At 43.5% G+C, this 16,315-nt stretch overlaps 1 protein-coding gene across 1 annotated transcript in view; it reads left to right on the forward strand.

The window, feature by feature from the left end:
- SOBP (sine oculis binding protein homolog (Drosophila)) overlaps positions 1-16,315 on the forward strand; it is a 166,379-nt gene that overhangs the window by 146,187 nt on the left and 3,877 nt on the right. The window contains exon 7 of the mRNA XM_008579499.1: positions 63-432. Within this exon, the coding sequence (XP_008577721.1) occupies positions 63-429 (367 nt within the window). The 3' untranslated portion in view covers positions 430-432. The remainder of the gene's footprint in view (positions 1-62; positions 433-16,315) is intronic.

The following is a 16,315-nucleotide window of genomic DNA, read 5'->3' on the forward strand; positions in this document are numbered from 1 at the left end:
GCCGCCGAGGGCGCCAAGAGCGCGGAACCGCCTCCTGAGCAGCCGCCGCCGCCGCCGCCCGCGCCCCCCAAGAAGCTGCTGTCGCCCGAGGAACCGGCGGTGAGCGAGCTGGAGTCCGTCAAGGAGAACAACTGTGCTTCCAACTGCCACCTGGACGGGGAGGCGGCCAAAAAGCTGATGGGGGAGGAGGCCCTGGCGGGGGGCGACAAGTCAGACCCGAACCTTAATAACCCCGCGGACGAGGACCACGCCTATGCTCTGCGGATGCTGCCCAAGACCGGCTGCGTGATCCAGCCTGTGCCAAAACCCGCCGAGAAGACTGCCATGGCGCCCTGCATCATCTCCTCGCCCATGCTCAGCGCCGGGCCCGAGGACCTGGAGCCGCCACTCAAAAGGAGGTGCCTCCGAATTAGAAATCAGAATAAGTAAAAGGTTTGTATGTCCATCTGGGCGCCCCTCCACAAGAGCAATGCACCTCGCCTTACTTCTTGCAAGGCAGAGGCAGAGCTGCACTCATAATCGTGATTTTGCCTTACGTGTTTTACAGCACACCTTGTGTGGTCACCTGCTATCAACATTTTGATCCAACAGCTATGATACTGAGCAGTTGTTTAGTAGCATCATTCCCATTTTACAGCTGAGGAAATTGAGACACAGTGTGTAAGTGCCATGCCCAAGGTTATCTACTTCAGGGTAAAGCCCAGTCTTAAGCCTAAATTGAAACACTATCTCCTTAACTACACTTTATTTTATTATTATGCTCATCTCTGTAATCCACCCTATTGGAGAAGCGGAGGATGTGGGGAGGAAGGAGAGATTATGTGAGATACCTAAATGTTGTGGCAAGGTTGCAGGGCAGTGGTAAAAGATCCAGCGAACCCATGAGCTGGGCCACCTCCAAAAGCTGGTAGCCTCACTGGCAGAATTGCTCAACTCACCAAAGTTTCTTGATAACCATGGGATTCCATTTGTAAGATGGGAGTAAATACTAGCCTTCTTACATGCATATGCCAACTGAACACAGGCACTAAGCCCCCTTTGCCTGGCAGGGTGTTGGAGCAATGGCTCCCAGGTCCTGGTTGTGGGTCTCTTCCTTCAGCTTGGCACCAACCAGCATTCCCCAAGGCATGCTTCAAGCATCACTGACCGGCTTTGCTTTCTCCCCCTTTGAGGTCTCAGCCACCCAGCTGCGGGCTTGCTCACCTCTTGCAGACGTGAAAGGCTTTGATAGGGACAAGGGCAGCAGTGCTGAAGTGAGGGGATATCTCTGACCTCATGGGAGAATTCTCCTTAATGCCAAGTGAGCCACTGTTCGTGAGACCTGAGTTTCAGGGGCAGGAGAGGCAACTACCACGTGTGCCCACTATAGCCGGATGTGGTCTCATTTGCTCCTCCCACCAATCCTGGTAGAACAGGCATTGTGTGCATCTTACCAAGGAGGAAGATGAGGCTTAGAGACCTTGCCCAAATCAGAGCTGGTAAGTGGGGTACCAGTATTCAACTCAGGTGTGTTGTACCCAGATCTCCAGCTCTTCCCTCTGCCCAAGTGGGCAGCAGCAGGCCAAAATTCAGTTGAGTTTATCAACTGTTTATGGAGAGGAAGAGAGACAAGATGAGCATTTATTGAGTACCTAACTTGTGCACTGCTCCTTCCAGGGACTGGGGACATACAAAGGGGAATATGATGCTGTTCCTGTGCTTGCTCTCCAGGCACTTACCATCTGGTGGGGATATAAACCCAGGGAGGAAGGAGGCCTGGGGTAGGAGAGGTGGACCTCACAGGAAGAATGCTTGTTCTCTTCTAAGTGTTTTTCAGTAGTGTTTCTTCAGATCTGGATTTATAGGACAATTATTGTTTTCATTTTACTGATGAGAAAATTGATACAGAGAAGTTCAGTAACTTGCGTAAGAGTACCAAGTTAGTAAGCAGAGCTGAGATTCAAATACAGGCTATCTGATTCCAGAGCTAAATTTTCTTTAAAACACTGTAGGATAGTAGGCTAATGATAGTTCCTTTATTACCCTATTTACTAAAATTCTTTTATCCACCTCAGTTGTCTTGGGAGAAGTTCCTAAGAACTAAAAACAAAAACAAAAACGCAAGCCTATCTATCAACTTCTCTAACTCTTCAGACAGTATTTAATTCTTGTTTTTCCAACAACAACACCAACAAAACTACATTACCAACCCCATTACCCCACAGTGGGAAATATAAGTGTAGAGCATGACACTTGATGTGGTGTTTCCAGCCCATCATGTCTAAGTTGGCATATCTACCTAGGCACCTGACTTCTGGCCCGAAGTTTGCTTGGGAAGCACATCCCAGAGCAAGGAGACTTGCTGGGTGGTGCAAGAAGGGTTTGTCAGCCCCCATAGTTGGCAGTCTCCTTTTCCACTGTTGGCTTTGCCAGTAGGAGCAGAATATTAAAAGCGAGTTCACCATTCCTTGATTTTACATCTGCAAGTTCTGCTGTCTGAAGACAGATGGCCTCAGCCTTCTTGCAGCCACCTCAATTGAAAATGCCCCTGATTTCTTCACGAGACTAATTTAATCTAGTTGACAAAGCTGTGAACAATGGGAAGTTGTGCAAAAAAAAAAAAAAGCGACAGCCTTCAGAAAGTCAGAAAACATTGGGAATTGTCATTTTAAACTCATTCTAATACGACTCATTCAAATGATATTAAAGGAAGAATGAGAGGGTGAAAAATTTTACTGCCATTACTGGGGTGGGAAGTGACCAGATCAAAAACTAGTAATGCTAGCCTATAAGTAGCTACGAGACCAAAAGAATATAAAAATATAAAATACATGCTGGCTATTTGGATGATATATGTTTCTGAGTAAAGAATCAGGCAAGGGTCTTGTATGTGCCCCAGAATCATTACTAAAAATATTAACCTGGCTTCAGCCAATTTCAGATGATACAGTGATGAAATTGCCCAGTACCTCTTGAGATTGGAAAGTTCTTTTTATGATAGGTCCCCCAAGAAATTACAGCTTTTCCCTAAAGTCAGAAATACTCATGCTTTGTCTGCCACAGAGGGATGACAGGCAAGTGATTTAAGATGGGGGAAGAACTACTTCTCCTCCACTAAATCACATTTCCTCTTGCCCTCAGTAGTTCCTTGTCACCTCATAGCAGTCTCCACCTGCCATAATTCACTCACATGCTCTGGCCCTTCCTGATTTTCTGTGCACATGTGGTGCTGTTTTTCTTTCACACCTTTGGAAAGCTAGCCCATTCATATGGTTGGGAAAATTGGAAATGCATCCATTAAATAAAGGACTGAATGGCTTTTGTGCCTTGATGGTGAACACTGGTAACCAGTTAAAGCCAAAGTGGAAAGCATTAAAAACCAAAAGCAAAACTCAGGCTGAGATGTGGTAGGTGAGGTGCAGGTGAGTGATTTCTCCATGTGCTTGTTGGTGATTGATTATATTATTTCTCATAGGAGCATCTGTCAGTAACTCCAGTAAGCATTCTTCATTCTCACTATGCCTACCTTTGTCCTACTGTATTACTATTTAAAAATATTATTTAAAGTATCTCCAAAGCAGACTGTATCTTGAAATCAGCAACCCAGGTAGATACAATTTTCTTCAAAGAAGTCATCATATTTGCTAGGTCTTTCAAATTATAATTTTTTCCCCTCATTTGGAAGTTATTCTCTTCCTGGTTACCTAACTTTATGCATTCTTGTTTGTTGATATGATTACAAATGATTTCAATGGGAGGATATTTTTCCCAGATGCAGAACTAATTAAGTTTAGTTGACAATTTTAAAAGGTTGTAAACTCCCTTTAATCTTCAACTTTGAAGACTCCAAATACCAGTTCTGCAGCTTCTGTAAGCTGGAAAAAAATCCCCCCAAATAATAAGGAAAACAATGTGTAAACATTTTTCAAACTGTTCTTTCCACAAAGAATTCCATTTATAAATGGGATACTCCTGTCTTTGTCTTTGCCTGGGTGCTTGGGGGGATAGCTGTTTATATTTGGACATTTTCTAAATTTCTACAGTTTACACTTGTTTATAGTACATTTGGGAGTTCAGAATAATCATTTGCAAATGTTTGAATATTTTCAAAAGAAAATATTGCTTCTCCTCAATTTTCTGGGGAAATGACATTCTCTTTAAGTAAAATAACAAATGGAAAAAATGTGTACCAGGAGTAACCCCTTTACCCTCACTTTTTCCATTCTCGAGGAGCAACAGGTCTGTACAACCTTCCCACCTTTGTGGCTCCCAAATTTCTTATATGTTTCTAAAACCAGAAAGACAATGTGAGACTCTTTTCCTTGGCCACAATTTCACAATGCTACTCCAGGCTCAGCAGCGGGGATTCGACCTTTTATTCTGTCAGGGAAAGCTGGAGGAGGCGCCTGTAGTTTTGGCTTCTTGGAGTTTAATTATTAGTCTGGTCATGGATCCACAATCCCAGAAACAACTGCTGCAAGACAGAGGGTTTGCCTCATTAGGGAAGCCAAAAGGGAGGGGGTGACAAGTAACTTTTTGCTAATTAATTTCTCAGACTGAGAAGTTCAAGAGAGGAGGCTGCCTGGGAGGAGGTTGGGAAGTAAGTCCATACATTCAAAGCAATACTATAGGTGCCTACTTTTAAATCAAGGAAAAGAAGGAACATAGAGCGACAAGAAGAAATAAGTACAAATGGCATGTGCTCAGATCCTATGCCAGACTTGAGCTAGCTAATGTTCCAGTATTTGATTATTGGAAGTGTTAATTAGTGACAATCCCTAAGTTAAAGGTTAGCCTGCTTGTCAGGATGCAGTTGGCTGTGTAGCTCTAGATAGAGGTACTTCAAAGAGCCAGTGAAGCCACCAGGTCTGTGTCATGCACACATGTGAGCCGTGAGGACCGGGAGAGTGCTTGCTGTTGTTATTTCAGACTTGCAGAGGAAAGCTTTCTGGAATGAACAGTGTCAAGACTAGCCTTTGACGTGTCCCATTCATTGCTGCTGAGTCCATGTTAACCCTAATGCCAAGAGGCTTGAAGGAAGGGTATTAATGTGTAAGCATCTTACTTTTAGATATTATTTCAATCAGATTATGATGGAATATGAAATGTGATATCCACCAGGTATTTATTACTTTTGGATGTAGCCATAATCTTCCCCCTTCAGCAGGGCTGGGACTGGGGTGAGGCAAGCTAAGTGCTTGGTGCACAGACTCTCAAGAGGGACTCACTCAAGTTCACACAAGTGCAGCACTAGTCCTGGTCCTGGTCTCCAAACCTTCTGATCCATGTGGCAGCCTCATAAAACTGGTCTCCTGCCCCCTGCACTAGTCCCTGAATGACCTTCAGCTACTCCCCCTGAAATTTTGTGGCAAGTTTTATGTACCTGTACACAGAGGCATTTTCTTGGGTTCTACATCTCTGAAGGATTATCTTCCATTCTTACCAAGGAACATCTGAATTGGAATTTTTCTAGTTACTCTGAGGAAGCTGAATTAATTGTAAGTTTCCCTTAAAACTTACAATTTATTTTTCGGCGATTTTTGCTGTGGCCCTAATATTTGCAGAATCACAGTTGCAGCTACATAATGTAGCACTTGCCCCAATAAATTGCCTAGTGATGCAGTGCAAAAGGTTATAGACTTTTCTTCATGTTACTACAGTGAAAGCACCTATGGTGAAGACAAAAAGGGAAGCAAGAAAAGAAACAAACTAGATACTTCCCCAGCACTTGGACTTTCAACATTTGTACTGTATAGGGAGACGCTGTCCTTTGATTTTTGCTGTGGCCCTAATATTTGCAGAATCACAGTTGCAGCTACATAATGTAGCACTTGCCCCAATAAATTGCCTAGTGATGCAATGCAAAAGGTTATAGACTTTTCTTCATGTTACTACAGTGAAAGCACCTATGGTGAAGACAAAAAGGGAAGCAAGAAAAGAAACAAGCTAGATACTTCCCCAGCACTTGGACTTTCAACATTTGTACTGTATAGGGAGACGCTGTCCTTCTGTTGAAAAACCTGCTACCCTTCCACTGAGGCCCAGAGAGCAGAATGGCTGGAGTCAGAGAAGTAGACAGGCCGGTAGACACGAGGGCGTTGATGTGGCAGTGTGTGACAACACTACCCACCCTCCCTCTTTCCCAGCATGCTGCTTCACCTGGAGAGAGGGGGAACATTCCACCAGCTATTAACGAGCTGCTGCCTAGAAGGGCACTGGAAACAAGCTCCCTGACTGGTTTCCAGTGAATCATGCCCTTGCCGGCCTGAGTGGCTGGCTGCCTGTACGTCATGATTCCATCATTTACACCTACCTTCATGCAGACGAGCACTGCAGGGCAGAGATGTCTGAGGACCAAAATACACTACAGCGTGGAGCGCTTACCTCATGTGGTGTAACACTTACCTCCACTTGAACGCTCCGCCTTTTCCGGACAATCCTGCCGAAGAGATTGTGCCAAAGGGACGTGGTAGCCATTCTGTTTTCCTTCAATATGTCGTGCACAGAATGATTTCGTATCCTTCAGCTGCCATTTGAAGTACATGACACTTTGTGTGTGGATGGATGTTAAGGCAACGCATTCTGCATGTGTGAACTTTTTTTTAGTATCTCAAAAGGCATGAAAGGATTTCATTTGGAGAAACAAATAAATTAGTTTGAAAAGATAAACAATTTAGTGCTGGCATCATTTAACAGGGGTCCATTGTCAAGGAAAAGGAGTGAATGCCATCTCGGAGGCCAGCTCTAAATACTAACTTCGTACAGCTCTTCTCCAGATTTGTGGATTTATTTCCACAGCCTTCTGCTTGAGAAAAGAGTAGAGTGGGCTAGGACTGAGAACATGAGGCCATCAGAAAGGAGGGAAGTACACACTCATGAATTACTTCTAGTATCATTTAAAAGATTCTAGTGGCAGTGATTGAAGTAAAAGCAAACAACCATTACAACAAAAACTTGGAATTAGTCTCCAATGCTTTAAAATAGTTCCCGAGTGTACTAACTATTCTTCAATTGGTAAGCAGTCAGGTTGCCCCTGATATCTCTTAACTCTGCTGCTCCTAGGACTGAATTATAGTCATCAGCAGAACTGAATGGGGAGATGGGAGCCCAAGAGCAGAGCTGCCTTTCCATGCAGCCGAGGGGTCAGGACTGTGACAAATGAAGGCTTCCAGTGCTCCCAAGCCTCATTCCCATGCAGACATGTGGCCGTGCCAACACTCTTCATTTCTCCCACTGAACCTCTGGTTTGTTGTCTTTCTTTGATAGCAAGCTGTGTTTTGTTTTGGGTAAAAAGGGGAGTAAGAATGTGAGTGATAATATCTAAAGAACAAACAGGAGAAACACACTTTATAGACTCATTTGATATGAAACATTGACCTAACATACAAAAAATGCAGTTAAAAAGTATATCTCTTTCTCATTTGCATGGCTTATTTCCCCGGACATGTTTTTGGTATTGAATATGAATGGTATTCCCATACAACATGTGTCTCAATTTGTAATGATATCCTCCTTGCAGCTGGCTTAGTTCTCCAAGTTGTTCCTAAAATGTTACTGTCTTAAATTTGAGCTAACCTAGAATAACAAATTATCTAGAAGCAAAGTGGCTAAACTGCATTTGGTGAGAGAAGGGGAAACCCTATATTTCATCCTTCCACTCTTATTTTGGAAATTCAGACTGTAACATGATCTTTTTCTAAAGAAATCTACACATGTACACTTTTAAAAATGTGCAGATTGGGTGTTGTGGGAGCAAGAATGATCAGGTTTAAGTTTCTCTGTGAAGTTCTGCATCCCATCAACAAGCCCTTTTGATATTTTAAACCCATATTTAGAGTAATTTCAAGATATTTGGAGCGCATGTGGTTAAATGTAAAACTTGGTCATTATGATTTGTTAGATGCTTATACTTTAAATATTTATAAGCCATTTTTAAGTACTTTGTCCAAAAGCCTTCTCCCAGTAGAATACTGTAATTGAGTGGTATCTGAGCATAATTATAGAAGATACAGGGTGAAGTCATTGCAGCATGCATGCACGTTCTTTGTGCTTTTCTGGTTTTAATTCAAATGTCATTTTTAGTAGATATAGCTTTTTTTAAATGTATAAAAAGTCATAAATAGGGTTGGTTGTCTGTTGACTAAAAAAAAAATTCCCCAGTACTCAAAGTGTTCTGACTTAAACTATGTCAAGGCCCACTTCTTTTTCTTATCCTGCAAATAATTAGTAAAACTTTCCATTAGAGTGTTGGATCTCAAGCTGTGTCTGTATGAACCTAATGTGTCATATTGTTCCTCCAAAGTGTCTTAGGTACAATTTACTGGTGGATAAGTTGAATTCTTTACTATTTGCCATCTTGGAAGCTAAGATACTGTCTTTATTGTAGGTAGCCTGTTTGTACACTTAATATGAAAAAGAGGAGGGGGAATAACTTTTTCCAAACTCAGAATCCATTTAAGCTTCAGAGGTTATAAATTTCAAGCAGATCACAGGCCTCTGGGGCTCATACTCTTTTATGGCTGGCAAAATACAACTTTCTTGTAAGAATGGGGGGAAAAAAGGCTTTAAAAGGCTCATAAACTTGCTCAAACATCTAATAGCTCTTACCAAACAGCATTTTCATGAGTTAAGTGTAAATGAGTCAGAAACATATAGATTGGATTTCTTTTAAAATACACATGGGTTTAAATATTAAGGCCAAAGTGCTTGGCAAAGTAAGTTTTGGGTTTAGCCAAACCCCAAATGTTTGAAAAAATAGTTCTAGGATTTGCCAAACCAAAAATACAGGCAGGCCCCTCCATTCCTCCCATTTAATGTTATGGCATTATAAACATGGGACTTAATAGCTATTTTCATATCCCCCAAGTTTTGAGCAGCATAAATCTCAAATACTAATTGATAAACTATGAGAGATTTTTTTTTTTCCTTTTTGTCTTTTTTTTTCGTGACCGGTAACGAGATCGCAACCCTCAGTGTCGCGCCCGTACTGTGACTGGCAACGGGATCGCAACCCTCGGTGTCACGCCTGCACCGCGCTCAACCAGTGAGCGGACCAGTCTCTATATGGGATCCAAACCCTCGGCAGGAGCGCTGCCGTGCTCCCAAGCGCCGCACTCTACCGAGTGCGCCACTGGGCCGGCCCTATGAGAGATTTTGATGGAAAAATATTATGACCCCACAAATGAAGACAAGGGCCACTGGTTGAGGGTTCTAGTCCTGATTTGACAGTGCTTCTCACTGCTGATCAGCTGATAACTTTGTTCTATGTCTCAGCTCTGTGTGTATGTGTATGTGACCTATGCACAGGAGTAATAACTTAAAAATCCTATATGTGAATTTCATAAATCATTAATTTATACTTTGTTCATACAATCCACAAAACTTAGTTAACTATTACTCATATCCAAACAGAGGGAGACAGTCCCTTTTTGTTCATTCATGGTGCAGAGATAGTCTTCATTTATTTCCCTAGAGGGTAAAACATATACACTTTGCACTAACAATATCTAACACTGACCTGACACAGGTCACTGTGAGAGAGAGAGAGAGAGAGAGAGAGAGAGAAAGGGGAAAGAAAAAAAAGTGGGAAAGGGTGTGGCAGGAGTCTTTGACTTGTTTTGAGGAGGTAATAACCTACTGAAAGAGACAAGAAATAACTAAAAGAGACAAGAAATAACCGAGGTCACTGTTAAAAGCAATATGCAGAACCTGCAAACTGATATGATACTGCAGACAGTAGACTTCAACCAGGGCAGGGACGGGCCTAGTTCGCTCATGACCGCAGGGGCTGGCAGAATGGGCATACAAGTATGTGTTGAGCAAATGGATGAGAAGAGTCTCAGCAGAGGAATAGGCAATGGGGTTACCTTGATAGTGTTCCATAAAGCAGGTGGATCAGAGTTAGGTTCTAAGCCTGGAGTGGAGGAGTGAGCGTTGCAGTAGGATGTCAAAAGGCACAGTCTCAGAGAAGAGCAAGCTGTGTTAGGGATGGCCTCCCAGCTGTCCTAGCTGGAGCAAAGGGCAAGGCCATGGAGGGTGTGGAGCTAGAAGCAAGCAGGTGGTGGAATAGGAGGGTGAGGAATTTGTATTTGATGCATCAGGCAACGTCGCTGTGACCTCAAGCAGAGGAGTGACAGGATGAAATCTGTGTTTGAGGAAAATTACTTCAGCAGCTGTTTGTAGAAGAAAAGGAAGCAAGAGAAAGACTGGCATCACTGAAGCTGATAGTTGTGTTCTAATGACAGGCTAATTACCAGCGGCAGATTCTAAACATTGCAGAATGTATCACTAGAGCATGAGAGGCCTAGGCTGCTGCATCTATGTTTTAAGTATGTAAAGCCATTGGAGCAGTGCAGTGGGAGGAAGAACTTTCTTTGCACCCAGGATGGGCCAAAGGAGACTTCATAGTACATGGTGGAAGGGAACCTCACTGCCAACAGAACATTGCAAAGTCCAGTGAAGGACGATGCTGGCCTGGTCCCATATGGCCACAGAAACAGAGGCTCTACCCTTCTGACCAACTAGCAGCTCTGAGCCTGAGGCCAGCAGGGGAGGGTGTGCTGTGGCCGTTGCCTAGTGGGCACACAGAGGCAGGCAGCGGCTCTCCTAGCAGCAGACTTCACTGACAAGGAGCATAGGGACTAAACACTGATGCCACAGTGATGCCTGGACTCTGTGCTTGGACTGAAGAGCCACGGTAAAGCATGGTGGCTTCCTCAGACACCTACAGAGATTTTCTCAGCATCAGAATTGGGTCCTCCCAGGACCTGCTGCTAGTTTTAAGGGAGTTTGGCAACTGTTTGGAGATGTCCTTTTATCTTTTTTCATTACCCAGGCTGTAAACCTTCTGAAACTTCCACATGTGGCACCAGTGGGCTCCTGGTAGTGAAGGAAGGTGGCAGTATAGTGTAGTGGAAAATCACATCTGCTTTGGCATTGGGCCAGCCTGGGTTTAAATCCCAGCAGAGTCATTTACTAGGTAAGGGAGGAAATGGCTTAACCTCTCTGAGCCTCGGCCTCTACATCATGAGTAATAATGAAATTGCTGTGACAGATAGGTAAGGACACATATAAAGTGTGACTCGTTGTAGGTGCCATAGAAATGGCATTTACTGTTCTATGAGAAAGGCCGCAATTGCCTGGGAGAAGAGCACAGGGCAAGAGTGAGACCTGCCTGGATTTGAAAACTGGCCATGTTGCTTACCAACTGCGAGGATTTGGACAAGTTTTACCACCTCTCTGGGCCTGCATTTTCTCATTAAATAATTATAACAGCTAATATATATAGGTCACTTTCTACATGTAGGCAGTGCTCCCAGTGCTACATACAACAGCACTATGAGAGTACCATTATTAAACTCATTTTACAGATGAAGAGACTGAGGCACCAGGAGGTTAAGTATATCCTACCCAGAGTCATGTGGCCACTAAATGGCAGCACTGGGACTTGACTGGCAACCCAGCTCTAGAGTCTTTATGCAAAACCACTGTGTATGTCTTATACATAAAAAATGAAAAAATAAAAATAAAAAATGAAGATAATAACCCTTACTTCATAAAGTTATCAGCTCCAGTGTAATTGACTTAGGTTAAAATGCCCAAGAAGCTGCCTGGTTCATGGTAGGTGCCTATTATAGAAATTGTCATGGTGGCCCTTGCAGCCCAGAGCTTCTTCCCTTGGATGTGTAATGAAACACTTCCATGTTTTCAACCTCAGAAAACCATTCCAGAAATTCTCATAAGCTCTCTGGTTCTACTTTTACAAATAGAGGCTGGGACAAAAAGAGCACATGCTCAAGGTCACAGAGTGGCTCAGCCAGGATTAGAACCTGAGTCCTCATCTGCCTTTCCTCTCAGGGGGACACAGGATCCAACCAAAGCTGCTTGAGTTACATGCCCTGTGCCAAGGACTGGAGTCATGTTTTTGCCACTCACTGCATGGCTTCCTCACATCAGGCAGCTGGTTTCAGAGAGAAAATAGGTTGTACCTGAATGTGTGGGTTTCAGGGGTTGAAGCACTGCAGAAAAGCAATTAGTAACCACACTCCCCATCTCCTTTGCTGTTTGGGGGAGAAATTAGTATTCTTGCTCTTATTTTTTACATTGGAATTTCCATGAATATGAAGCTTTCTTCTCTTTCTCTCTGTCTGCTAATGGGCTGGTCGTAAAGAATAAGTGAAGTGTAGGAAAGACTGCTTTTCCAGAACTCACCTAAAATCTTAAATCTGCTATTAACCCATAGGCCATTGCTCTTTGCCACATGAAGCTGCTTTTTTTGTGTTCTTTCTTTTTCACCTAGAATGCCTATGATCAGATAACATAGAGGAATAACAAACTCAGTCTTAACACAATAAACATTTGTTTTTTGTCCAAGGCAGCAATTTTTGGAAGGCAGCAGTGTTGAGAGACTCAGTGTGGTAGAAATCAGAAGAGGTATAGGACTCTGGCCTTTTCACTGACACCTTGGATGAGTTACTTAGTTCATCTTGGACTTAGCATCTCCCACTATAACAAGGACACAGTGACATGACACCTGCTCCTGTAGTCACAGAGGGGAAATTGAGGAGCCGAGCTACAGGCCAGGGACCCACTGAGTCACATAAGCCAACATCAGCTAGTTTGTGTGTTGGATAGGACTTGAATGAAAATGCATTCATTTTTCTTGTCAAGTCACTTCTCAGGGTTCTTGTTTGCAAAGCAAGGGAGCTAGACTATGTATGTCTGTATAGCTCTGATATTGTGACACCCTCCTAATGTCAGGGTAAAGATGGGATAGTTGAAACATGGACTAGGGGGCAGCACTCCTTGGGGGCGGGGGCTGGACTTTAGGGTCCAAGAAGCTGAACTTCCATCCAGCATTGCCCCTTTCTAGATGATGACCCCGAGCAAGTAAGTTTTCTAACCTTCCTGGCAAAGGTCTACGTCTGTGAAATGAGGACAATAATAAATATTGCAGTAGCACTGTTGTTCCCATGAAATAAGTGTATAAGTGAAATAAGTATATAAAAATGCCTAGCACGGTATTTGACATAAAGTAGGTGCTCAGTAAAATTTGACTTTCTTTGAAGACACACTGCATGCAGCTTTACCAAACCACAATAGGAAGTGCTTAGTCCTGAACATCAGGGGCATAGAGCTCTAGGCTCTTCAAAATTTCTTGCAGGACATTGGCTATATCATGCAATTCTTTATTTTATTTTCCTTTTTCAGAATGACATAGCTACCCGCTCCAGTGCATTTGTAAAAAAAATGTACACGGTTAGTCACGAATCCCTCCATGCTTTTACAAAAGGGCTGGATGAACATCAGGGGCATAGAGCTCTAGGCTCTTCAAAATTTCCTGCAGGACATTGGCTATATCATGCAATTCTTTATTTTATTTTCCTTTTTCAGAATGACATAGCTACCCGCTCCAGTGCACTTGTAAAAAAAATGTACACGGTTAGTCACGAATCCCTCCATGCTTTTACAAAAGGGCTGGATGCAGGGTCGTTTGGTTTGCTTAAACTCTCAGGTTCCAGAAAGGATTTGAGGTAAAGAAGATTAGTTGTCCAGGGTGAGGAGAAGGACTATGTTAATGCACAAGAAGGGGCTCTGTCATTCAGGTTTTTTGTCCCTCAGGAACTTTTAGAGGTCACACTTGTCACAAATAGGCCTTTCTCCCCATTTAAGTCGTAAAACCAGCTAAGCAAAGAAAACTGACATTCTCATTTGTAAAACAAAAAAGTAAAAATGGCGTTATCCCAGTAGGGGGTCTTGTATGGTTGTGCTTTTTATTGACTGAAGAGTAAAATAAGAGATATAGCTAAAGGAGAAAATTATAAATAAGAAGTAAAAATGGTGTTATCCCAGTAGGGGGTCTTGTATGGTAGTGCTTTTTATTGACTGAAGAGTAAAATAAGAGATATAGCTAAAGGAGAAAATTATAAATAATAAGAAACAAGGTCTCACATTAAACATTTTTTAATGACCGTGAGCCTTGGCTTGTCAGAGCCATGGGGTAAGCAGCACGCGTGAGAAGCTGCAGTTCAGAGCCCAGCGCCCAGCTACGCTCACACTCACCCTTGGCCCCCGCGCCCTCTCCTTGCCATGGGTTTTTTCCTGTCATAATCTTACCGGAAAGAAGAGATGTTTTTCGATTGTTTTCATTAATTAATGAGCTATAAGAAAAGAGATGCCATTCACTTCAAAAATGAAAACGGTTTTCATCCTGGTAGAAGCCATTTCAAAATTCTTCATGAAGCAGTGGTTGACAGGGGAGGGAGGGAAGCACTTTTTGGCAAGACCTCGCTGAGCAGAATTCTTCCTGGGAGGGGCTTGGTGCGGGGACCACGATCTGGCATCACACTCGGAGTTTATCAGCTGGTGCAGGCGGCTCTGTTCATTGACCGCAGGGCTTTACCCTTGTGAGTGTCCCAGAATAGCTGCAGCTACCTGAGAGCAGCCAGTCTTCAGGGACGCGTTATTGTCCCAGATAAACAGCGTTGCCACAGCCAGCACGTAATGGCTGTATTTAACTGTGGTAAGTGATGGGCAGACATGCCGAGTGCGTGGAACTCTGCTAAGGCCCGGGTGATTGGACAAAGGCAAGCTGGCTTGGCAGCAGGCATTTCTTGCACATCACAGAGTTGATGCCACAGGGTTTTAGGCTCCTGGGAATAAACATGACAGATGTGGGCCACTGCCTTCTAAATGAGTAAGACAGGACAGACCTACTGGATTTTTGTCATGCTAGTTATAAGGATATTTGAAGAAGGAAATAAGAATAAAAATTTGGAAAGTGGGTTAGATTAATAGAGGCAGGCTTCCTGGTAGAGGTGGAATCTCACACCATGGAAGGGCTAGCTTGGAAATGTTGGGGTGTAGAATAAGACAGACACTTTTCTGTGGACACATGTTTACTTTTGGGAGTGGTTGCCTGAAATTTTTGTGAAATGAAACCATCATAGTCTTAGGTTGTTAAGGTCAAAGAAGTAAAGGGGAGAATGACCATATTTTGATGGTATCAACATTGAAAGGATTTATTAGTATTCAGGCACATTTGTGTTCTCTATAATTCTCTGTAAAATATCATGCAATAAAGGAGGATGAGTACTAAATCACATTCTTAGAAATACTTCCCTGATGAAATGGAAAAGTGACTTGCCAGATGGACAGAGAATATCTCAATGCTCTGAGTGTGCAATTATGATTTCATGAAGAGGATATTTCATTCCTCTGGCCAAAAGGGGCAGGGAGTCCTGGAATTCTGAATCTCTGGCCATACATGTCTGATGGAGACCATGCATTGTGGTGCTATTCATACATGGTATATACATGTTATAAGAGATGGGATTGTTTGTGTAATTGTGTGCATGTGACACTCCTTGTAACGGGTAGGTTACCCTGCTTTCAGAAAAAATTCATACATGGTATATACATGTTATAAGAGATGGGATTGTTTGTGTGTAATTGTGTGCATGTGACACTCCTTGTAACGGGTAGGTTACCCTGCTTTCAGAAAAAAAACAAGTATGAGGCACAAGTATGGCCACTTTCTCAGAACTCCCTGCTTTAACGGGCACTTCAAAATATCTCTCAGAGATATATGCATGTGCATGTGTATATGTGTGTGAGTGAGATTAATAGGAAGAGGGAGACTCTGAAAATTTGGACTTCGTAATTCAGAAATGAGTTGTCTTCCTTATGCACTGGTAACCGATTAATACCCAGTTGCTCAAGTTCATGATTCTACATATCTGATACTGGCTTTTGTCCAAAGATCCCACAATCACAGCATGCGAGAGATGGGAGCTATAATAGAAAATCTCACCAGGCACCCATTTCATAGAGGAAGGATCAAGGCTTAGGGGATTTAAGGAATTGGCCCAAGGTCGCACAGCTAGTTAGGGGCATGCTGGACCAGAATTCCAGTCTCTGTCTCACTTATCGTTGTAATTTCCCCTTTGCACAGGTCAAGAAATTTAGACAGGACAGGTTTTTCATAAGATCCCTCTGCACGGCAAGGGCAAAATAAGAACCAGCTTAAGGCTCCAGAACTTCCTGCCATGTTCACTTTAGAAAAATCCAAGCTTGGGGCCGGCCCGGTGGCGCACTGGATAGTGCGCCGCTTGGGAAGCGCGGCGGCGCTCCCGCCTGAAGGTTCGGATCCCACATGCAGACCGGTTCCCGCTCACTGGCTGAGCGAGGCATGGGGGCGACGCTGAGGGTTGCAATCCCGTTGCCGGTCCCCGGCCCGGTGCGGGGGCAACACTGAGGGTTGCGATCCAGTTGCCGGTCCCTGGTCCGGTGCGGGGACGACACTGAGGGTTGCGATCCGTTGCCGGACACGGAAAAT

Source organism: Galeopterus variegatus, unplaced genomic scaffold (assembly GCF_000696425.1).
Source record: "Galeopterus variegatus unplaced genomic scaffold, G_variegatus-3.0.2 Scaffold1901, whole genome shotgun sequence".
NCBI lineage: Eukaryota > Metazoa > Chordata > Mammalia > Dermoptera > Cynocephalidae > Galeopterus > Galeopterus variegatus.